This window comes from Carassius gibelio, chromosome A12, assembly GCF_023724105.1.
Source record: "Carassius gibelio isolate Cgi1373 ecotype wild population from Czech Republic chromosome A12, carGib1.2-hapl.c, whole genome shotgun sequence".
NCBI lineage: Eukaryota > Metazoa > Chordata > Actinopteri > Cypriniformes > Cyprinidae > Carassius > Carassius gibelio.
The window spans coordinates 13,120,670-13,146,015 of NC_068382.1; the positions used below are offsets into that span (position 1 = coordinate 13,120,670).

General features: G+C 41.2%; 1 protein-coding gene across 2 annotated transcripts in view; it reads left to right on the top strand.

Moving 5' to 3' along the window:
* LOC128025210 (guanine nucleotide-binding protein subunit alpha-13) overlaps positions 1–25,346 on the top strand; it is a 56,186-nt gene that overhangs the window by 22,659 nt on the left and 8,181 nt on the right. The window contains exon 1 of one of the 2 annotated variants that reach the window (XM_052611335.1): positions 23,507–23,828. The exons of the other annotated variant lie outside the window; for it this stretch is intronic. Coding sequence (XP_052467295.1) covers positions 23,552–23,828 — 277 coding nt within the window. The 5' untranslated portion in view covers positions 23,507–23,551. Of the gene's footprint in view, positions 1–23,506; positions 23,829–25,346 lie in introns of those variants that run through there. 2 annotated transcript variants of the gene reach the window in all.

A 25,346-nucleotide genomic window follows, 5' to 3' on the forward strand; every position in this document is an offset into this window, starting at 1 on the left:
TCCTTAGTTGTCAGTTATAATCATCAAAGTTAAAAGAAAATTTTAATAATTTGATATTAATAAATAATTTGAAATATATCAGTCTGTGTGTAATGAATGAATATACAAGTTTCACTTTTTGAATGGAATTAGAGAAAAAATAAACTTTTTGATGATATTCTAATTATATGACCAGCACCTGTATATATATATATATATAGTCAAGTCAAGTCACTGTCATCGTCACATCACCACAGCACATGTGCCTTGGTGAGTGAAATTTTTGGGAGCTTGTTCCAGAAATTGCAGAAACAATTAACATATAACCATACAGACTTCAACAGGTGACAATGTGCAATAAGCACATAGATATAGTCAGTAAACACAGTGTACTATTAGACATACTTACAGTTAACACTACACATTATACGCAATATGTACATACATACAGTTAGCACCACACATTATACACTATACACAGAATGTACAAGTTCTGCATTATGTAAACACAGGGGCGTAGCAACCGGGGGGGGTACGGGGGGGACACGTCCCCCGCACTTTTAGAAACAGGTGATTCTGACCCCTGCTAATATATTTTATTTTTTTTTTTTTAGGATCCAGCCTGAATATTTCCTGTAGTGTTCTCTGATTTGTTACTTAGATTTGAGTGAAGTAACATTCAGCCAATCACAGAGCGAATCATCTCCTAGGCGCGCGCTCTGCTGCTATGAGCTTCAAATCTCTTGTTGCTCTTCTGAATTTTCGTTCGTTCGTTTCTTCACTTTGCTATTAGGCCGTCTGGGATAAAATGCACCCCAGAAAAAAGCAAAGGACGATTACATCCTTTTTTCAAACACACACTGTAAGTATGTTACAGTATGTCGCGATGACACGAGTTTTCATGTTATGATTTAACCTATTGAACCCGTATGGAACTCGTCACGTCGCGCCGGATTCAGTGTGTTAAATGCTCTCCTAATTGTCGCTTTGGATAAAAGCGTCTGCTAAATAAGACGTAACAATATTATTGGTTTCTGTTGTCTTTTGTTTGTCTACGTGCTGCTCGCGGAGTAAAATTATCATTTCACAATAAATCATATTTGTTTTGCAACGAATATCTTAAAATACTTTATCAAATTTTATTTTTTTAATTCGTAACTGTTACTTTATGTCCTAACTGGTCTGTAGGAAAGGCAGGCTGTGACGTCACTGGCAGAGAGAGGGGGCAGTTGCTCAACCTCTCCAGAATGTGTACAGGTGAGATTTGTATAAAAAAAAGCAGATTGACTATCTTAAAGCTGCGGTAGGGAACTTTTGACGCTCTAGCAGTTAATAAACAGAACTGCTTGCGGAAGAACATCGTAGCCGGAACTACTTCTCTCTGTTTATGTCTATGAAGAATCACAAAGGTACTGGGTTACTCCGCCGCGGTATCCCCGAAGCAATCTAAAATAGTCCGAATATAAACACTTATTATAGGTGCACCCTAGTGATTCAGGACAAGCCAAAAACACGGTTTGGAAAATGGATTCATGGTGTACTCGCTTATTATATACATTTTTCTACATTTTGAACACAAACAAAGTTACGGACCGCAGCTCTGATTGGTTATTTTTTACCGGGAGTGATGTATTTCTGCAAATGGCCCCTTTTGCGCGGACGTCACAGGTACGTCACGGCGCTAGCTGGAGGTAAAACAAACGGAAAACGTCCCCGGTTACTCACGTAACCTTAGTTCCCTGAGAGGAGGGAACGAGACATTACGTATGGGGAAATCCATTTCCTCGAAATTATGAAGTCTGATTGAATAACTCTTTTGCTTGCAAATAGCCAATGGCGCCCTCGCCCTCACCTGATTGGCTGACAGCCATCAATATAGGTGACGGTGGGCGCCAAAACCCTCAGAATCTTCCACTGAACGAGAGTAATGAGGCTGGAAGGTTTTTCCACACGGCAGGTTACGTAATGTCTCGTTCCCTCCTCTCAGGGAACTAAGGTTACGTGAGTAACCGGGGACGTTCCCTTATCGAGTCGGTCTCTCGACATTACGTATGGGGAACAATAAAACCCCCGCCGTGTGGGAAATACTGCCCGGCCCAGCTCGCATCGAGCCACAGAAGAGCATAAGCACTAGCTCTTACAGCGCGTTAGCTCTAGGTCGGGTACCGGACCTGGTTGAAACACCTCTTGGCACAGAGCCAAATCAGCTCTTACACCATCGTAATCCAGTGCACCCAGATAAGCAACACTGGTGTGATATGGGGAAAATGCAGCAATATGTTGGTGCTTGGGAATACACTGCCGGCTTATAATGCGGGCATAATAAAGGGACCACATTAGATAGTGAATGAATACCTCAACCGCAGCTATTACAACAATAACTGACGCTGACCTGGTAGAAAGAACCACGGCTAGTGCACGCGCTAGGTAGGGCGTGCCCATAGCTTAGTCCAAAGACTGCTCAACTCCCTCCTCCTGCACTGACAGCACATGTGATGCGAACGAGGGAATGTCCAGATTATAGAATCTCGCAAACGTGTTGCGAGACGACCAGCCCGCTGCGAAACAAATGTCCTGAATAGACATACCTTTCGCCCAACCCCATGACGACGCCAAACTCCTTGTGGAGTGGGCGTGCACCCCGATTGGGCAGGCGGTTCCCCGGGAAGCATAAGCTAGTCGCACAGCCTCCACTATCTAGTGTGATAGCCTCTGCTTCGACAGCGCGCTGCCCTTCTTGGCACCCGCGTAGCAGACGAAAAGCTGCTCTGAAGTTCGAAACTGGCTAGTTCTGTTCACATATGCACGCAGGGCACGCACGGGGCACAAAGCGCACTTCTGAGACACTGAATTACTGTCCTCCTCGGGGCAAAATGCTTGAATTGTAACTATCTGAGCTCTGAACGGCGTTGAGAGCACTTTAGGCGAATAACCGCGTTTGGGTAAAAGTCTGACCATACAATCGTCCGGTCCAAACTGCATACACGCGCTGTTCACTGACAGGGCATGCAAGTCTCCCACTCGTTTCCCGCAAGCTAGCGCGAGCAGTAGCGCCGTCTTAAATGAGAGCACTTTAAGGTCGCTTAACTCGGCTGGTTCAAAAGGTGGGTTGGACAGCGCACTAAGCACTAATGACAGGTCCCAGACCGGCATCTGACGAAGGCGGGGTGGATTAAGCCGCCTAGCTCCCCGAAGAAAGCTCGTTATCAGGGGGTGCCTCCCCACTGAATGGCCGTCTAGCAAGTCACGAAAAACGGCGATAGCGGCCACGTAGACTTTCACTGTAGATGGGGTACTGCCAGCATCCAGACGTTCCTGTAGGAAGGTCAGAATAATGGAGATATCGCAACTCCTGGGGTCCTCATTTTTGTCAACACACCAGTTAGCAAATACTTTCCACTTCAGAGTGTATAAACGCCTCGTCGAAGGGGCTCTAGCCTCTGCTATTGTCTGCAGCACTCGCTGATATACTCCACGCTGATCTGCCACACATGCAGATCCCAAAGCTCTGGGTTGGGGTGCCATATGGTGCCCCTCGCCTGGGATAAGAGGTCCCTTCTCGGCGGGATCCGCCACGGGGGAAGCCGCGACATGTTCACCAGTTCCGGGAACCACGGCTGGTTGGGCCATTTGGGTGCTACCAGGATCAACGCACATCTCTCCTCCCTGATCTTCTGCAGCACCAGCGGCATTAACTTGACTGGGGGAAAACCATACTTCCGTCCCTTTGGCCAGCGGCTCGACAGCGCGTCTCCCCCCAGGGGGGATGCTGTCAGCGAGAAGTACAGAAGGCAGTGGGCGTTCTCTTGCGACACAAAGAGGTCGATCTCCGCTTTGCCAAACAGATTCCAGATCATATTTATCGTTTGCGGATGGAGCCTCCATTCTCCGTGTACAATGCCGTCCCTGGACAGCATGTCCGCGCCGCAATTCAAACTGCCCGGTACGTGCACTGCTCGAATCGACAGAAGTACCCTGTCCGTCCATAACAGCAGCTGTCTCGCTAATCCCTGCAGGGATCGCGAACGCAAACCTCCCTGGCGATTGATGTACGCCACCATCGCTGTGTTGTCCGTTCTGATGAGAACATGACGGTGTTTCACAAACGGAAGGAAACTCTGCAGCGCTAGATGAACCGCTTCCATCTCCAAGCAGTTTATATGCCAGCGCGTCTGGTCCCCTGTCCACGTACCGAATGCTGGTCTGCCATCGCATAGGGCTCCCCAGCCTGATAGTGAAGCATCCGTAGTGACCACTACACGTCTGACCACTCTGCCCATAGCAGCACCCTGCTCGAATATGGTCGTGCCGAACCAAGGCGCCAGAGTCTCGAGACATGAACGCGTTATGATAAGGCGTTCCGTTCCCGCTCTCCACGCCCGCGGCTTCACTCGGCTCTGTAACCAGTGTTGAAGCGGTCTCATGTGTAACAAGCCCAGTCTGCAGACGGTGGCTGCGGCCGCCATCAGACAGAGCAACCTCTGAAACGTTCTTAAGGGGATAGCTCTGCCTTGAACGAAGAGGGCTAGTGTATTTTGAATCGAGCGCCATGACCGGGTGAGTTCCTCGTGGACCTCAGAGAAAAAAGGCGCGGGTCCCTGCGGGGCTTCAGCCTGGCGGCCCGCGCCGAGGAAAGAACCGTCCATCCATCTCTTAGACGGCAGCTCCTTGGGGGCTGTCCACTCCAATTCCATATCTGCCACCGCCTCCGTGAGGATCGCCATAAGCTCGGCATCCAGCGAGGCGGGGGCGGCTTCAGACGGGGCCTCGGACCACGCTCCCGGGTCTGAGGCATTAGTAGACATGGCGTCGTCCTCGTCATATCCAAAGGAGACCATTTCCCGCGCTTCTAGTGGAGGGCGGTAACTGGCCTCAGAGTATGAGAGGGGATCTTCCACGTGAGGGTGGCGTGGGCGTTGGGCCGACGCCAGTACCTCGACAGAATCCGTCGACGGAGCTCTCTGCAGTCTCCCGGTTCGCGGCTCGACGGCGGCGGACGGGGGAGAGACAGGAGATACAGGGCCACCGTTACGGGTAATGGCCAGCCTTGCACGAAGGATCTTGATGGGAAGCTCCTCACAGGCACGACATCCGGATCCTTCGAATGCCGCCTCTGCGTGAGCCCGACCCAGGCACAGCACACACTGCTCGTGTGCGTCCGGGAAATCAATGGGCCCACCACACATGCGGCAAAGAGACATTTTAAAAGTAAAATCACCGGAACGCGAGAGGGGATAATTTTCCACAATTTTCCGCTCTGTATGCGTGAATCCACGGCGAAACCAGACTCAAGTGAAGAAAAAAGATTCTGAGGGTTTTGGCGCCCACCGTCACCTATATTGATGGCTGTCAGCCAATCAGGTGAGGGCGAGGGCGCCATTGGCTATTTGCAAGCAAAAGAGTTATTCAATCAGACTTCATAATTTCGAGGAAATGGATTTCCCCATACGTAATGTCGAGAGACCGACTCGATAAGGGAACTGGAGGCGGCTAATACAAACCAACACAGGGTCGGCTACTCAAGGATCTTACAATGTCGTCTTGTTGTGTTGTTGGTTGCCAGAATCGACGGAGAACATTTTATATACATTGTTGTGATTAATTGTGACCGGAATTTAAGAACATGGTTAGGAAAGAATAAATACAGAAAGTTTCCAATTAATTTGCAGTCTTCAGAATTTTTATTTCTAGAAAATATTTACATCTTAATAATAATTTTACTGTACACGCTCGGTTTCTCTATCACAAGTGTGGGGAACGTTGATCCTGGAGGGCCTGTGTCCCTGCAGAGTTTAGCTCCAACCCTAATTAAACACACCTGAACAAGCTAATCAAGGTCTCCAGGATACAGGTAGGTTTTTCTTTTTCAGGGTTGGAGCTAAACTCTGCAGGGACACAGGCCATCCAGGATCAACGTTCCCCACCCCTGCTCTATCAGGTAAGTGTAGATGTCAGGCCACTCAATCGGAGGTAACTTAATCCAGTCAGATCATCCATCCAATGAGTGATTGTGTACGGGTCGACCAATCTGGTTCCGTCCGTTAAAGTTAACATTTTCAAATAATTATCGCGGTCCCGGACAGTGAGTGACCTTAAATATTCAGATAAAGCAGATATATTCAGATTTTCTCCAGCCATTGTTAAAAAATCAAGCTAAGAAAACTCGCTAGCTACTGTTTGTTCAAGTGTTGAGGGGAATCTTTCTGCCTCCAGCTAAGCCCCGCCCACACAAATACGTCACCTTGTTTACCAACTGTAAAAGGGTCTATAGGACCACTGGGAGGAGCCGGAGGAGCTTGATTTTTTCACAGATTATCTGTCTCATATTTTTCATAAAATGTATGTTGTATAAAATTACTGTAGATGTAATCTGTATACTCATTTAACACCTGTTTTTGTCCAACGGTTAAAAGGAAAAGTTATTGTTCAAATGTAGTGCAACTGAAATATTTTAAATATCATAAAATATCTTTATTTCATAAAAAAAAAAAAAAATATATAGATGGTCTCCCATTGGTCTCAAAGTCCTGTAGTATTTTTACATTTTGAGTATGATTTAACAAAAATAGGTTCCTGTAAGCTATCATGTCATGTTCCCAAATTTGAAAAAGTAAAATGCCAATTGGTATTCTATTTAAAATTTATTATGAACATCAGCTTTGGGTCAAATCACCATACAGCTGTCCCCCCCACTTTTAAAATGGCTGCTATGCCCATGTGTAAACATATATGTAACCCAGTAGAATAATATTCTACAGGTAATGAGTTTACTGCTTTATATATTGATATATAAATAAATGTGTATGCTTTTAGGAACGCGAGCCTATATTAAGCTATATTGTTTTACACACGTAGTTTTAACCATCAAGTTAGGTCTTTCTTTATTTTATTGGTTCAAGAGAGTTAAGCCCCGCCCCGCCTAGTTCTTCTGTTTTTTGAGTGGTTGTTGAGGGGTGTGATTGACAAGGGGGAAAGGGAGATGCAGGTGAGGAGAGAGACGCGCGGTATGCGAAAAATAGAGAGGTGAATGATCTGCGTGTTTTACCGGTTTAAAATCTTGAACTGTAATACGGATCTCGTGTGAAAGACATGATTCATATTTATTTGTGTTTATTGTGAGTTCGCTGTGAGTGTTTATACTAGATCCCGACCGATATGGATTTTTGGGGGCCGATGCCGATGCCGATATTAACTTGAAAAGAGCCGATTTATAAGCCGATATTTTGATTTTGAAAATAAACTGGATATTAGACCCATTTCCTATAAGCTGCACTTACATAACATTCAATGGCAAAATATCTGCCTGTTCTATGTATGTGGGCTGTATAAACCATTTTCCAGAAGGGATTTATGTAAAAAAAAGCCTTAGATTACGGTCTCAATCACTAAACAATTGCACATCAAAAGTATATATTTTTTAACGATCAAAAATCAGTCTGATTTTAAACATTTAACACTTTTACTTTCTTCCAGTTGAAGCTGATTTTAACAGTCTGTGTGTGTACTGTAAATAAATTATAATACTAAAGTTAAAGTTAAAGTATTTGCAGAAGTAGTCCCACACTTTTGCTGCTACATCATTCACCTTTTTCAGCCATCTGTAGGGCAGAAAGAGAGACATAGAAAGAATAAGCATGTGTATTAATAATATCACCATGTATCATTACTCATGTCATCATTAGAATTATAATAATAATAAACAGGGATCTCCTACATAGGCAAAAATGAGAAATATATATATATTTTTTTATTTGTCAAGCAATAGGTATTAACCTCCTTATATTTAACAATATTATTTCAACATTTTCCTGTTATGTCTGTAAAGCTGCTTTGAAACAATATGTAAGAAAAAAAAAGAAAAGAAAAAAGCGCTTGTTCAGCTCACATTTATTTACATGTCCCCTCTGATTTAATCATTTCTGACGCACCTACTGTAGTTACTGTAACTACACTATATTTGCTCTCACAGACACATTCACAACGGACCCGTATATCTTCTCCTCTTCTCTTTGTGCAGTCTGAATCAAAATGGTTAACGTTAGTGCCATGAACACACCGCTGTCAATTTTGAGAAGAACCACCTTCAAACAAGTTAATAGCAAGCATTTAAGGGGCCTGCTAAAAAGGAAACTATATTAGCGTTAGAGTAACGTAACCAGCCTGAATTCACCAAATTGTTCCCTGGGCCTGAGGGTAGCCTCTTCTTCCTTGCTTCTCTCTTAATTCTCATCAGCAGGACTAGCGCTATCGCTCGCTTCTTACAACGGGACAGATACATGTTTGCTGCTGACCGAAAAGAGGAACAACAGACTATGAAAGAGCTCCCGCTAAAAGTTTTTAAAACTCCGCCTACGCCATAGCGCAGAGCAGGGCAAATCGCGTTGTATCTGAAGGGCAACGCTAAACCCAGCGGCCAAGCGCTGTGCATACCGCGTCCTGTGTGAAAGGCCCATTACGCGGTCATTATGTGGGAAACACACCGCAATAGAATAAGCACTAAACGCTAACTTTATAGTTCGACCTCTTATTAACGTTCGCGCTCTTCCACTGATAAACATGGTATTAGCTTTGTGGCTAATCTAATCTAATAGCAATGCATGAGCGGCTGTAAGTGATGCTGCAGAATATTTAGAAGTGATAATGATAGGACCGTTAACTAGAACTACCACACCGTTTTTATATACAGTGTATGAACTAAATCTACAATCATTTCACATGACGAACGACAGACTCACCTGGGTGGCTTGGCTGATCGCTTTCTTCTTTGTGGATTTCTGGCGCTGTTGCAACTCTGGAGCTGCAGACCGCCCTCTGGTGGGCAAACTATGCAACACTCATAACATGAGTGAAGAATATGAGACTGTTTCTCATGTTTCATCGGCCGTTATAAACGCCGATGCCGATTTAAATGCAATTAGCTCATATCGGCCGATAATATCGGCCGGCCGATATATCGGTCGGGCTCTAGTTTATACGACATTCGTATAAATCTTTAATCGTCAGTAACGCGCAACGGTGTGTGTGTGTGTGTATGTTTATGTTTTTGTAGGTGGGCCCACAAAGTTTAATTTTCTTTCATATTGTGTTTACTGAGAGTGCTTATTATCTGCTTATTAAGTGATTTCTGATATCCAGAGTGAATAAGTTTGTACATTTCATTTCAAGTGAAGTCACTCGTTCCTTTAATTCTGAGTGTTTTGTTACAGAGACCATTCCTTTACTCCTGTCCCCTGAGATATAGCTTTTTGGGGTTTTAATTTGGTCAGATCTAAAGTCTATGTGATTGTGTGAATACATCACAGCATTCAAATTCTATCTTTGATTTTCGGTTTCCGTTCTAATTAAATTCTTTATATTTTGTTACTTATCTAAGAGTTTGTGCTTGACTACTTATTATAGTATATAGATAATATATTATATATATTACATTTGAGTATAGTACATAATTATTAATAACTTATAAAGGAGAGGTAATTAATTTGTGACACCAGAGGGCCTAACTTCAACATCTGTAGGCACATAGTTTATGAATCTGGTGCGCTGCCCTATTTAATCAACATAAAGACAGGTAGGGGGCGCTATATATATATATGCATAAAAATATGCTATGGTGCAACAGAGTGTACGTGAACTGGATACAGAAATGTCACAGATTTGCATCAGATGGTATCCAGCGGTAATGGGTAGGTTATTGTATTAAATGCAGTGTGTATGTATAGTCCAGCACTGAACTGTTAAAGTTTAAGTGCAGTGTGTGGCATACCATATTGTGGGAGTATGCTGTAGGGTGCTGTAGAGTCTATTAGTTCTGACTGTTCATTAGTCTGACAGCCTGAGGGAAAAAGTGATCCCTCATTTGGCTAGTGCGAGATCGGATGCTGCGGAGACGTCTTCCTGAGGGCAGCAGATAGAGCAGTCTGTGGGAAGGGTGGCTGGAGTCACTGATGATCGTCCGGCTTTCCTTTCAGACACTTTCCTGTTTGCGAACCAGGCAGTGATGCAGCCCGTCAGGATGCTCTCTATAGTGCATGTGTAGAATGTTCTGAGGATGCTGGGGCTCATTCCAAACTTCCTCAGCTGTCTCAGGAAGAAGAGGCATTGATGTGCCTTCTTCAGCACTGCGTCAGTGTGTGTAGACCAGGTGAGATCCTCACTGATGTAAATGCCGAGGAACTTGAAGCTGCTTACCCGCTCCACAGGTGTCTTGTCGATGGTGATGGGTGTGTGTTCTCTGCTCTTTCTCCTGAAATCCACCACCAGCTCCTTGGTCTTGTCGATGTTGAGTAAGAGGTGGTTCTCCTGACACCATTTAGTCAGAGTGCCCACCTCCTCTCTGTAGGCCGTCTAATCGTTGTCAGTGATCAGGCCTATCACCGTTGTGTCATCAGTGAATTTGATGATGACGTTGGAGCTGTGTGTAGCTGTACAGTCATGTGTGTACAAGGAATACAGGAGTGGGCTGAGGACACAGCCCTGAGGAGCACCAGTGTTGAGGGTCAGCGGGGACGAAGTGTTGTTGCCCATTTTGACCACCTGACTTCTGCCTGTCAGGAAGTCCAGGATCCAGCTGCACAGCTGCACATACATATATATATACACAGATGTATTTTAGAGGGCTTTCAAGGTATAGTCTGTACCACATTTATGTGCTATTTTTTTATTGCACCCTTTGAGGTCAGCCCAGCCTTCAAAACATCATTCCAACGGTCGTATGTACAGCCTCAGCACTAGTAATAGGGCCAAGAGTGTTCCTGAAGAGTCAGGCAGGGCCTGAGACTTAGACCACCTAGACAGGCATATGCCACCTTAAGCAGATAAAATCCGGGCCTGCAAGGCCAGAACATCTAAGTTGTAGAACCTGGCAAAGATGGACGGCATGGCCCAGCCGGCCGCCACACAGATGACTGCTATGGACACACCACTAGACCACGTCCAGGAAGAGGCCAATCCTCGAGTGGAATGGGCTCTCAGTCCTATGGGAAACTGAAGGCCAAGGGAGGATTAAGCTAGTGTGATAGCGTCAACTAACCATCCTAATGCACGACTAACTCACCCTTTGGTGCAACTGCCAAATCATATGAAGAGTTGTTCCGACTGTCTGATGGGGTGGAATGCTCAATGTAAATTTCAATGCTCTAACTGGGCAGAGAATGTTAAACTCCTGGTTCTCCTCAGAAGGAAGAACATACCCATGTCTTGGCTTTAGGACGACCTTGAAACTCAAGACAGACAGGGATTGCTGAGAGAGCCTGCAAGTTACCTACTCGCTTAACCGATGCTAATGCCAGCAGCAGAGCAGTCTTCAGTGACAGTACTTTTAAGCTCGCAGACTGGAGTGGATCAAAGGGGGAGCCTTTGAGGGCTCTCAGGACCATGGGTATATCCCATGTAGGGACCGTGAGGGGCCAGGGTGGATGGAGCTTCCTGGATCCCCTCAAGAAAAATGGACAACAAGGTTGTTCTGGCCCACCGAATGTCCGGCTCAGGCTTTGGGGGAGACCGGGGAGTTGAGGAAGGGAACCTTGTCAGCCTCCTTAATCTCGGTGAGGTTTAGCCATAAGTGGCGCTCCAGCAACATTAGATTGGCCATTGACCTCCCTATGGCTTGTGTTCTGGCCTTGGCAGCCCTAAGAGCCAGGTCTGTAGCGCTGCGTAGCTCCATGAAAGCTGTGGCATAAGGTCCTGACTCATCCATGGCCTGAAGGAGTTTGACCTGAAAAACCTGGAGCACACCCATGGAGTATATAGTTGAGGTGGCCTGCCCGGCAGAGGAATACACTTGTCCGGCGAGGGCAGAAGTCGTACTGCAAGGTTTGGAGGGAGGAGCGACCTTTGCTTTACATGCAATGGCAGCTGGTCTGTGTGCTAATGTTAACATTTGTAACTTTATCACACTGACCAATGCACAGGCTCTTTTGGGGAAGGAACGGCTGTGGCACAGCAGTATGAATGGCTGAAGGATGCCGGGTGTTCTAATATGGACTATAGTGGTCAAACATTTACCACTGGTAACAGTTGCTTTAACAGCCTGTTCATTTCGCATCAGTGGCAACACACACAATCTTCAGATTCATGCTGGATAGGACTGCTGCAACAGAACACAACCAGAACCACTGGCTGACTCTGGGTCTACTAATCTTTTAAGCTAAATTTATGAAACATTAGTCAGCATAAAATATATTGAATATATTTGGGATTTCTTGGTCCAGTTTGGAATAAAAATAATATATTTGTATATATATACACACTACCGTTTACAGCTTTGGTGTCAGATGGATTTGTTTCTGTTAGTTAAAAAAAATAAAATAATATATATATATTGCATAGGGTTTATCTAAAGTCTGATTTGGTTACAGGTACAGTTCCTCTTGGTGTGCGAACTGAGCTGCCTGTGGATGGTGTGAGCCTTATTTTGGGGAATGACTTGGCGGGTGGTAAGGTTTTTCCATCCCCGGTTGTTGTAGATAAGCCGGGCATTGAGCATGATATTGCTGCTCATTTCCCTTCGGTTTTTCCTTCTTGTGCTGTAACTCGTGCACAGGCTCAAAGGTGGGAAGAGACCGTGAACCTTGCTGACTCATTCCTGAGTCCAGCAAAAGATTCTCTTGAGTGTACCCTATATATTAAACATCCAGCTTCCTCCACTGATCCTGAAAACTCTAACTCAGAAGCAGTAGATCTGAAATTTGACAAAGATCACCTAATTGCTGCCCAAAAATCTGACCCATCTCTAGAACCCTGTGTTGAGGCAGCTGTTCCGTTGGCTGATTCGTGCAGTACTAGAATAGCTTTCTTCTGGGAAGATGGTGTTTTAATGCGTCGTTGGAAGCCACGCGAAGTTGATGATGCTTTAGCTGTCTATCAAATAGTCTTACCCTCTGATTATCGTCCTCAAGTATTGCAGCTAGCCCATGAACATCCCCTTTCTGGCCACCTTGGGGTTATATAACCTATAAACGCATTTCCCTGTATTTCTTCTGGCCTGGATTGAAATGTAGTGTGTCCAGATTCTGCAAGTGCTGCCATGTTTGCCAAATGGCGGGTAAGCCAAATCAGACCATTCCATCTGCTCCACTACATCCAATTCCAGTGGTGGGAGAGCCCTTTGAGCGTTTGATTATGGATTGCGTTGGGCCGCTTCCAAAATCCAAATCGGGACACCAATATGTTTTAACCCTGATGTGTGCTGCAACTCGGTTCCCAGAAGCCGTGCCACTCCCTACTCTTAAAGCCCAGGCCATTGTTACGGAAATAGTTAAGTTCTGTTCAACATTTGGATTGCCTAAGGTTATCCAAACAGATTGTGGTACTAATTTCACTTCCAAGGTGTTCTCTCAAGTTTTACAACAGTTAGGAGTTGATCATCAGCTCTCCAGTGCATACCATCCAGAGTCCCAGGGGGCACTAGAGCGCTTTCACCAAACCCTCAAAACAATGCTGCGTGCGTATTGTATAAGTACTAATAGAGACTGGGCTGAAGGTCTGCCATTATTAACGTTTACAATCAGGGAAACTGTACAGGAGTCATTGGGTTTTAGTCCTGCAGAGCTGGTGTTCGGACACACTGTCCGGGGGCCCTTAAAACTGCTGAGAGAGCAGTTGTTGTCCAAACATCCTGTGTCTAGAAACATTTTGGACTACGTGAGTGCTTTCCGGGAAGGTCTCCATAAAGCTTGTGAGGTGGCAAAAGCTCATTTGGTGACCGCACAGTCCAAGATGAAGTTGCGTTATGACAAAACCAGTGTAAAACGCATCTTCCAACCTGGTGATTTAGTTTTAGTTTTGCTTCCTGTTCCAGGCTCAGCGCTGAATGCTAAGTTTACAGGTCCTTATGCCGTTGATAAGAGACTTTCTGACACAGATTATGTGATCTCGACTCCAGATCGTAGGAGAAAGAGTCGAGTGTGTCATCTGAACATGTTAAAGGCTTATGTCACAAAAGAAACCTCCAAAGCTTGTGTTGACAATGTTACGTCTGTAGTTGCTGCTACTGTGCTGTCTGCAGCATATTCTACTATGGAGGATAACCTGATTGTACATGAAGACCGAATGTCCTGTACACGTCTAGACAATTCCGCGGTCCTGAATGACTTGGATGCATATCTTGCTCATTTGCCAAATGACCAGCGAACCGATATCATTGAGTTAATGAGTAGATACCCTACCCTGTTCTCCGATATCCCCAGCCAGACTACCGTCCTCATGCATGATATTGATGTAGGTAGCTCTGCTCCTATAAAACAACACCCCTACCGTGTAAACCCTCATAAACGTGAGATAATGAAGTCAGAAGTTGAATACCTGCTGCAACATGGTTTTGCTAAGCCTAGCCAGAGCCCCTGGAGTTCCCCGTGCTTGCTCGTTCCAAAGTCTAACTCAACCCATCGTTTTTGTACTGACTACCGCAAAGTGAATAGTATCACCAAGCCTGACTCTTTTCCTCTTCCCCGAATAGAGGATTGTGTTGATTGAGTCGGTTCTGCACGTTACGTCACCAAGTTAGATCTCCTAAAAGGTTACTGGCAGGTGCCTCTCACACCGCGGGCCTCAGAAATATCCGCTTCCGCTACCCCTGACAACTTTCTGCAGTACTCTGTTATGGCTTTCGGGATGCGAAATGCACCTGCGACCTTCCAGCGCTTAATGCAACACGGTACTGTCGGGTGTAACCAATTGCGAGGCCTACTTGGATGATGTGGTGGTCTATTCTGCTAGTTGGGAGGAACATCTGAATAGCCTAAATCAAGTTTTCTGTAAGTTATCTGGGGCATCTTTGACCTTGAACTTGACTAAGTGCGAGTTTGGTAAGGCCGTAGTTACTTACCTTGGTAAGAAGGTTGGCCAAGGGCAGGTAAGGCCAATTGAAGAAAAGGTTGCTGCCATACTTAATTTCCCCACTCCTACTAATAAAAGAGAATTGAGAAGATTTTTAGGTATGGCTGGTTACTACAGGGGGTTCTGTAAAAACTTTGCTTCTGTGGTTGCTCCGTTGACAGATCTACTTAGTACCTCTAGGAAATTTGTGTGGAGTCCAACATGTAACTGTGCTTTCAGTGCTGTTAAAGACTTGTTGTGCCATGCCCCCGTTCTTTCTGCTCCAAATTTTGGGTTGCCCTTCAAATTGCAGGTGGATGCTAGTTCTTCTGGGGCAGGGGCTGTACTACTGCAAGAAGATCTAACTGGTGTAGAACATCCTGTGAGTTATTTCTCCAAGAAATTTACCAAGTGTCAACAACAGTACAGTACAATTGAGAAAGAGGCCTTGGCCTTACTGTCAGCGTTGCAGCACTTTGAAGTCTACCTGGGGGGTAGTTGTACTCCAGTGGTAGTTTACACTGATCATAATCCGCTAGTATTCCTGGGGAGAATGTGTAACTCGAATCAGCGACTTATGCGGTGGTCCTTGATCATCCAGGAATATAACCTCGAGATTTAACACCGAAAAGGTACAGAGAATGTTGTAGCTGATGCACTGTCTAGGGTGTATCATTTAGATGAGTAAATTGTTGATTGTATGTTGTTAAACCTTAATTCATGAGTTTACAAATGTTTATGGGATACTATTTATAACTTATGGGTGGGGGTGTTACGTCCAGTGACGTATTCAGTTGTGTTGTCTGTATTGTTGCATGGTTCTTTTGTTGTTTTCCTCTTGCTCCGTGTCTCCTGCTTCTCTGGCTCCTCCCACTCTTTCCACTCGGGCAGGTAGCTGATTGCCTTTTCCAGCTGCATCTACTTACCAACCGAAGGAGAAGCAGTATAAAAGCTGAGCAGGAACTACAGAAAATGAGAACTTTTCTCCAGAGCATGCCCTTTGTCTAGCCTGGCCTCGTGCAGTTTGTTGTAGCCTTTTGGGGTTCTGTGTAGTAAACTTCATTAATCTGAAGTACTGTTGATTTAACTTTGTTGTTTGATTGTTACCCTTTCTGGAAGCTGTAGGGAGGTGGGTGCCTTTTTCTTTTGTCCTGTACATATTTTTCTCCTGGTTTGAGGATTAGATAGGGAGTTAGTGTATAACTTTGTTGTTGATTTTTATTTTCCTTTGACAGGTTTAGAAAGAATCTAATTTCCAGAATAGACACCCTTTTGTTTGTTATTTTGGCATTATTCCCCCTCCTGAAGTTTTGCTTCCCTCTTAAAGGCCGTGTTGCAAGGTTAATTTTTTAACGAATATGTGCAATTTGCTTGTTGGTAATAAACATTTAAACTGTTATCCATCGATTTTATGTTGTTGGGTATCACAAAACGGAATATAATACGAAAAAATAGGTACTATCTTACAGCGGTCTCCTTTCCCCCACAATGCATTGCATCACGTCACGTTGGGGAGAGAATTTACCAAAGCAGCCTTGAGAGCATTGAGAGTGACTAGAGAGATGAGAGTATTCAGATAGCGCAGAATGCACATTATAGATAAATAGATAAATACATATACATACATACATACATATATATATAGAAAGAGAGATAGAGATAGATAGACTAGATACAGTATATAGATAGATAGACAGACAGATGATAGTGAGATAGCGACCAACAGCGACCCAAACGCACTCACTTCCCTACAGCACGAGCTTTCTAACGCAGTTTACATGGGACGGCACCCACACAAGCACCTGCCAAATACAGCGACAGACACACGGCTACGTTTGCAACAACATTTTCACCGGAGGACGAGATAAACGCTTAGAAACGTCCATATAGCTAGCATGGTGTCTTTTATTTCTAGATTTTTTATTTATTTATTTTTTTTTTATTAATGCCAAGGTACCAAAAATACAAATACAGATAATAACAACATCACGTGCAAAGAGGTGACATTACATGCAAAGCATCATTTATAGACATATGCAACAGTAAATAAATAAAACAAAACAAAAACTTTAACAAAATAAATTAAAAATATTAAATAAATGAATCGTTTTACAAGCTTTGAGATTCTTAGAAGATGAAATAGTTTGAATATACTGTTGAGCCTCTTTTTCAAAAACAATATATAAAGGATTTTGACGATTGAATTTACTACGGTGAATGTGAAATTTTGCAAGAAGTAATAATAGGTTAATAATAAAATATTCCTTAATTTTATCTTTTGGTATATTAAAGAAGCCAAACAGTACATCCTTAAAAAGCAGAGAGAAACCATGGAGCACACTGCGATTGACAACACTACAGAATTCAATCCAAAATTGCTGTGTGTGAGGACAATCCCAAAATATATGTACATCTGTTTCATTAGGGTCACCACAAAAACAACAGCTTGTATCGATGTCTGATTTAAATCTTTTCAAAAACACTTTAGTTGGGTAAAATCTGTGTAATAATTTGAATGAGATCTCTCTAACCTTGTTTGTTATTATGTATTTCGAAGACAGATTCCATACTTTTTTCCAATCAATATAATCAACCACATTCTTCCAATAAAACACAACGTAAGGAGTTGTTACAAGCTCCTTTTGAAAAAGTGATCTAATCTTAAAGTTACGTGATGAAGAAGGTGACAGAAAGCATAGTTTTCCTACTGGGATTTCAAATGGGTCTAAAGAAATAGATAAAGTGCTGGATGATCTAACAGAGTCCCTTAAAAGCATAACAGCTCCTTTAGGAATAGCATCCATGACAATGGAAAATTCTTTGGGAGTTACTGGAAAATTAAATTTACATAAAAATTCTTCATAACTTAAAAGAAGACCTTCTGAGTTAAATAACTGGGAAACAACCATAATGTTTTTCTCAAACCAACTACTAAAAAACAAAGATTTTCTCTTATATACAATGTCTTGATTGTTCCAAATGAAGTACCGGTGAGGGGAGAAATTGTGCTTATAGATTAATGACCATGCAAGTAATGCCTGTTTGTGAAATTTAGATAAATTGTAAGGGATTCTAGCAATATTATAATTACAGATCAACAGGAAAGGGAGACCACCTAATTTGGAAAAATAGTAATTGGGGATAAAATTCCAGATTGAGTTTGGGTTACACAAAAACTGTCTAATCCAATTAATTTTGAAAGTGTTGTTCAAAGAAGAGAAATCAAGGAAATTCAACCCACCATGCTCATACGGGTTCATTAATACAGACTTCTTAATATAATGGATTTTGTTTTTCCAAACAAAATTAAACAGGATTTTATCAACTGATTTACAAATTTTGTTGTCCACATATAGAGAGAGTGCAGAGTATGTAAGCCTGGAGATGCCCTCCACCTTAGCAAGCAGTATTCTGCCTCTCAAGCTCAAGTCTCTCTGCAACCATGCATTGAATCTTCTTTGGGCTTTTATTATAACCGGATCAAAATTCAATGTACATCTTTTATCCTGATTTTTAGTTATCATAATGCCTAAATATGTAATCTCAGATTTAACTGGAATATTATAAATAGTGAGTGCTGTACAATCTTTAATAGACATTAGTTCACATTTACTTATGTTTAGATTAAGGCCTGAAGCTTGTGAGAACAGTTTTATATAATTAATGGCTATAGGGATTTGGGAAGCATCTCTCAAAAATAAGGTGGTGTCATCTGCTAATTGACTTATAAATATTTCTCGATCTGCTACACGGATACCCTGAATACCACTTTCACATACAAAAGTTGACAGAAGCTGGACACAAAGAAGAAATAAATAGGGAGAAAGGGGACAACCTTGTCTCACTCCTCTGGATAAACTAAACCTTGGTGAAGTGCCATTCTTTAATTTAATCGAAGCACTTCCATTATTGTAAAGGGTTTTAATTACTCTGCAAAACATGTCCCCAAAACCAAATTTATCTAATGAATTAATAATAAATTGGTGCTCTAAAGAATCAAAAGCCTTATAGAAATCTAAGAAAAGAATGAAGCTGTCCTCCTGAATCAAGTCTGAATAATCTAATAAATCAAGAATCAACCTTATATTGTTAACAATGTGTCTTTTGTTCAAGAAACCAGATTGTGTCTCATCTATAACAGAACCCAATACAGATTTAAGTCTTTTAGCAAACATAATAGCTAGAATTTTATAATCACTGTTAATAGGGGTGCTCCGATCACGATCGGCCGATCGTTAATGCGCATCTTGTCAGTAAAGCCGGTTCTCTAATCAGCGGTTAATTCCATCAGGTGCGTGATTTCACATAGAGCAGCTGTTACTACACAGAGCCGTTGTTAACTGAGAAGATGGGCCAATAAACGCTGAAAATTAACGTGATTTGCGCATCTTCTCTATTAATAACAGCTCTGTGTAGTAACAGCTGCTCTATGTGAAATCACGCACCTGATGGAATTAACCGCTGATTAGAAAACCGGCTTTACTGATGAGATGCGCATTAACGATCGGCCGATCGTGATCGGAGCACCTCTAACTGTTAAGCAGAGAAATGGGTCGCCAATTGTCAATTAAGAGTAAATCTTTTTTAGGCTTGGGAATTAAAGTAATTGAGCCTTGAGTGAGAGTCGGGGGGAGAGCCTCATTCTGTATGCTTTCTTCAAAAACCTTAAGTAAAAAAGGAGACAATTCTTTAGAGAACTGTTTATAAAACTCTGCGGTAAGCCCGTCCGTTCCGGGAGATTTATTGTTTTTAAGTTCTAGAATTGAGTTACTAACTTCAGATAAAGTAATTTCACTATCACAGAGATTTCTGTCATCGCTTGAGATTTTTATTTCTAGATGACAAAGACAAAATTTACCAGTTCTACGACACTATGACAAAGGTTACCGGTACTTCTCTGAACTAACGTCATGATCACTGCCACTAGATATAAAGAAAACATTGATTTTTTACTCGGTGCTATTCAATGACAGTAATAAAAAAAAAAAAAAAAAAAAAAAAATTATATATATATATATATGTATATATATATATATATATATATATATATATATATATATATATATATATATATATATATATATATATATATATATATATATGTATGTGTGTGTGTGTGTGTGTGTGTCGTTATTGTGCACTGCTGCTCGTAAAATAGCTCCAGTGCTCAATGCTGCAATGCTAAAAGATAGCAACTCACCAGGACACTTTACCAACAGTTTTTAACAGGACTCCAACTCTCCACTCATTCTCCTCGGACCATGCATTACAGGCTTTGACGGACATCAGTTCTTGGCAATTCCTCATTTGCCCTCTCACAGCTGGCTCGATCGAAATTACACAGCTGCGGGTCATCATACATGTTTGCTCTCTGATGCTGCGTTCCAGGAAGGTTTTTGAGCTCGTAATCACTATTTCATACCACTACTAACGACTTTGTACCGTTCCAGGCAAGTTACGCCAAACTTTCTGAGCGCAAGTAATTGTAACTAGATTATTTATTTTATTGCAACATTGCATTGACCTAAAATCGTTTTTTCAACGTGTACTACTTGCATAAACACTGCATCCACAGGCAGTATTATTCGTGTAGTTACAGAACTCACTGTAGCCCATCTGACCTTATTGACCTCATAAAAAGGGGAAATGTTTCATTTTTGATCATGTTGACAAAATGACATGGTCTGAGAGTGCATAGTAAAAAAAAAAAAAGGTATTTAATTTTATTTTTTTCTTTTATAGTAACCTGATAAATCCAATATGTGACCCTGGACCACAAAACCAGTCTTAAGTCACTGGGTTATATTTGTAGCAACAGCCAAAAATACATTGTATGGGTCAAAATTATCTACTTTTCTTTTTATGCCAAAAATCATTAGGGTATTAAGTAAAGATCATGTTCCATGAATATATTTTGTAAATTTCCTACTGTTAATATATCAAAACTTAATTTTTGATTAGTAATATGCATTGCTAAGAATTCATTTGGACATCTTCAAAGGTGATTTTCTCAGTATTTATTGTAAAGGGTTTTAATTACTCTGCAAAACATGTCCCCAAAACCAAATTTATCTAATGAATTAATAATAAATTGGTGCTCTAAAGAATCAAAAGCCTTATAGAAATCTAAGAAAAGAATGAAGCTGTCCTCCTGAATCAAGTCTGAATAATCTAATAAATCAAGAATCAACCTTATATTGTTAACAATGTGTCTTTTGTTCAAGAAACCAGATTGTGTCTCATCTATAACAGAACCCAATACAGATTTAAGTCTTTTAGCAAACATAATAGCTAGAATTTTATAATCACTGTTAATAGGGGTGCTCCGATCACGATCGGCCGATCGTTAATGCGCATCTTGTCAGTAAAGCCGGTTCTCTAATCAGCGGTTAATTCCATCAGGTGCGTGATTTCACATAGAGCAGCTGTTACTACACAGAGCCGTTGTTAACTGAGAAGATGGGCCAATAAACGCTGAAAATTAACGTGATTTGCGCATCTTCTCTATTAATAACAGCTCTGTGTAGTAACAGCTGCTCTATGTGAAATCACGCACCTGATGGAATTAACCGCTGATTAGAAAACCGGCTTTACTGATGAGATGCGCATTAACGATCGGCCGATCGTGATCGGAGCACCTCTAACTGTTAAGCAGAGAAATGGGTCGCCAATTGTCAATTAAGAGTAAATCTTTTTTAGGCTTGGGAATTAAAGTAATTGAGCCTTGAGTGAGAGTCGGGGGGAGAGCCTCATTCTGTATGCTTTCTTCAAAAACCTTAAGTAAAAAAGGAGACAATTCTTTAGAGAACTGTTTATAAAACTCTGCGGTAAGCCCGTCCGTTCCGGGAGATTTATTGTTTTTAAGTTCTAGAATTGAGTTACTAACTTCAGATAAAGTAATTTCACTATCACAGAGATTTCTGTCATCGCTTGAGATTTTTATTTCTAGATGACAAAGACAAAATTTACCAGTTCTACGACACTATGACAAAGGTTACCGGTACTTCTCTGAACTAACGTCATGATCACTGCCACTAGATATAAAGAAAACATTGATTTTTCACTCGGTGCTATTCAATGACAGTAATAATAAAAAAAAATATATATATATATATATATATATGTGTGTGTGTGTGTCGTTATTGTGCACTGCTGCTCGTAAAATAGCTCCAGTGCTCAATGCTGCGATGCTAAATGATAGCAACTCACCAGGACACTTTACCAACACTTTTTAACAGGACACCAACTCTCCACTCATTCTCCTCGGACCATGCATTACAGGCTTTGACGGACATCAGTTCTTGGCAATTCCTCATTTGCCCTCTCACAGCTGGCTCGATCGAAATTACACAGCTGCGGGTCATCATACATGTTTGCTCTCTGATGCTGCGTTCCAGGAAGGTTTTTGAGCTCGTAATCACTATTTCATACCACTACTAACGACTTTGTACCGTTCCAGGCAAGTTACGCCAAACTTTCTGAGCGCAAGTAATTGTAACTAGATTATTTATTTTATTGCAACATTGCATTGACCTAAAATCGTTTTTTCAACGTGTACTACTTGCATAAACACTGCATCCGCAGGCAGTATTATTCGTGTGGGCTGTTCCAGTGCACTTTCATGGGTTTAAGGTTGGAAAAACACGGGTTACGGGTTGCCTGGAATGCTGCATCATACTAGACTGAGGCTACCTTTCCTCGACTTCTCCCCAACATGACGTCATCACCGAGTTGCGTAAAAAAACCGTTAATACCAAAAACTTAAAAAAATAGGTCTTTAAGACCATTTTTGAGACATTTTAAAAATTATATACATATCTTGAGTGATTTATGTACCCATTAATCGAAAGTGGTGTTTAACCTGCAAGATGGCTTTTATGTTATTTCTTTGAGAATTGTTAACTTTCAGCATTCACTGAGCTGTTAATAAACTTTGTTTTAACAGCGACCTTGTTGTAGTTGTTGCTATGCAGGGGCTTTGGTAAATGCTCTTTCCAAACACTTAATATTGTTACGTTACTGTTAAACCCCTAGATGCATAAGACGTAACACGCTAGATGGCGCTGTTGTCGTCTTTTTCACACGACGACACGAGGCTGACATGAAACTTCCCCAGGGGCTTTTCGATTACTGTTTAATCCATAAACATTTGGTTTTGTGATTATTGTACAAAAAAGTTTTACTTCGAGGAAAAAGTAAATCTGCTCATTAAAAATGTTCACTTGAATTGTTTGATCAGCTAGGTAATTCATATTATGCAGGACAGTTTATCTCTGTAATAATTAAAATAATAATAATAAATAAATAAATAAATGGTATATGAGGAACTTATTTTTGTTAGTTAAATGAACATTACAAAGATTATTAGGATGGAGTTATACTGACAGGCTGTGTAAAAAATATATTGAATTGTTAGAGATTAGAAAAAAAAAGAATAAAAACCAGGAGCTGGCAAAACATTAACTCAAACCAAATTATTAAATAATTTACCACGTTGTCAGTTATTTTTAAAGAATAGCCTACTGTTTCAGTAAACATTTTATCGAATATAATAAGATATTACGTGGACATGAAAATGTAATGCTTAATATGAATTTCCCAACCCAATATATATAACTGATAAAACAATAAATAGTTGTCAGTGTGTTGTATTCATTTCCAAACATTAAACCACACCCGTGGTATCCGCCTGTTTGTAAAGAACACGTGAACGCGCCTCGCGCGGCAGTGATGTATCCATGAAGTCGTTACTACAAAGATGGCGGATTTCCTGCCCTCCCGGACTATAGTTTGTATTCCCAATTGTCTTCTCTCCAGCGGCGAAATTGACCAAATCAGAAAGTCTAAGGAGATCGATAAAAGCCTGCATCGAGAGAAGACTTTTGTGAAGAAACTGGTGAAGATCTTGCTGCTAGGAGCAGGCGAAAGTGGCAAGTCAACTTTCCTCAAACAAATGCGCATAATTCATGGGCAGGACTTCGATCAGCGGGCCAAAGAAGAGTTCCGGGCTACAATCTACAGCAATGTTATCAAAGGTATCACACCAGTATACTGAAATCGATAGAGACACGTTCATTATTAAAAAGGAACACTCAGTGAAATCTCTATTTTATTGTATCGGCAGGTAAATGTGTTTTGTCGACTTCTTTTGCGTAACTAATGCAAACTTTCGATTGCTCGCCCAGCCCATAGACGACGCGTAGGCCAGTGGTTTTAAACGGTGGCTTTGTTGAACACCAGATATAACGTAACATGCTCAAAAAACTCGTAGACTTAGAAAACGGACGTTTATAGCCTATGTTCAAGTCTCACATAACACTTTTAGTAAACTTAGCGCCTCTAGAGAAAGTACAGCGCCTACTTTGGTCTGTTAGTTATCTGGATGAGTGATTGTTTTATGACATTATTCTGATATATCTATCTCAACTGTTTCTTTGAGACATAACGTTACCTGACACAACGGTTAACAAACGAAAAAAGGAGGCTAACTTACAGAATTTAGGATGGAAAAGTAAGGAGTTATTTTTATTAACCTGTTTATTAGTGCTCGACAAAATGCATATTTTAGTATTTAATATTAGTGAACCCTGTTAAATACAAACATTTATTTAATATTTATTATGATATTCACTTACATGAATTACTGTAAGTATGATGTTTACTGTTTGTAGTTCAGTCATAACATATTAAATAACTTTTTAATACCATTATTTTAAATTGAGGAAAAATATTCACTATTTTGGGTGCTTTAATTGACATGCATATTAGTATAGTCACTTTATATAATATATTATATAGTATATTTATTATACTTTATAATTTTTTGTATACTGTATAATTGTAGTTACAGAACTCACTGTAGCCCATCTGACCTTATTGACCTCATAAAAAGGGGAAATGTTTCATTTTTGATCATGTTGACAAAATGGCATGGTCTGAGAGTGCATAGTAAAAAAAAAAAAAAAAGGTATTTAATTTTCTTTTTTTCTTTTATAGTAACCTGATAAATCCAATATGTGACCCTGGACCACAAAACCAGTCTTAAGTCACTGGGTTATATTTGTAGCAACAGCCAAAAATACATTGTATGGGTCAAAATTATCTACTTTTCTTTTTATGCCAAAAATCATTAGGGTATTAAGTAAAGATCATGTTCCATGAATATATTTTGTAAATTTCCTACTGTTAATATATCAAAACTTAATTTTTGATTAGTAATATGCATTGCTAAGAATTCATTTGGACATCTTCAAAGGTGATTTTCTCAGTATTTATTGTAAAGGGTTTTAATTACTCTGCAAAACATGTCCCCAAAACCAAATTTATCTAATGAATTAATAATAAATTGGTGCTCTAAAGAATCAAAAGCCTTATAGAAATCTAAGAAAAGAATGAAGCTGTCCTCCTGAATCAAGTCTGAATAATCTAATAAATCAAGAATCAACCTTATATTGTTAACAATGTGTCTTTTGTTCAAGAAACCAGATTGTGTCTCATCTATAACAGAACCCAATACAGATTTAAGTCTTTTAGCAAACATAATAGCTAGAATT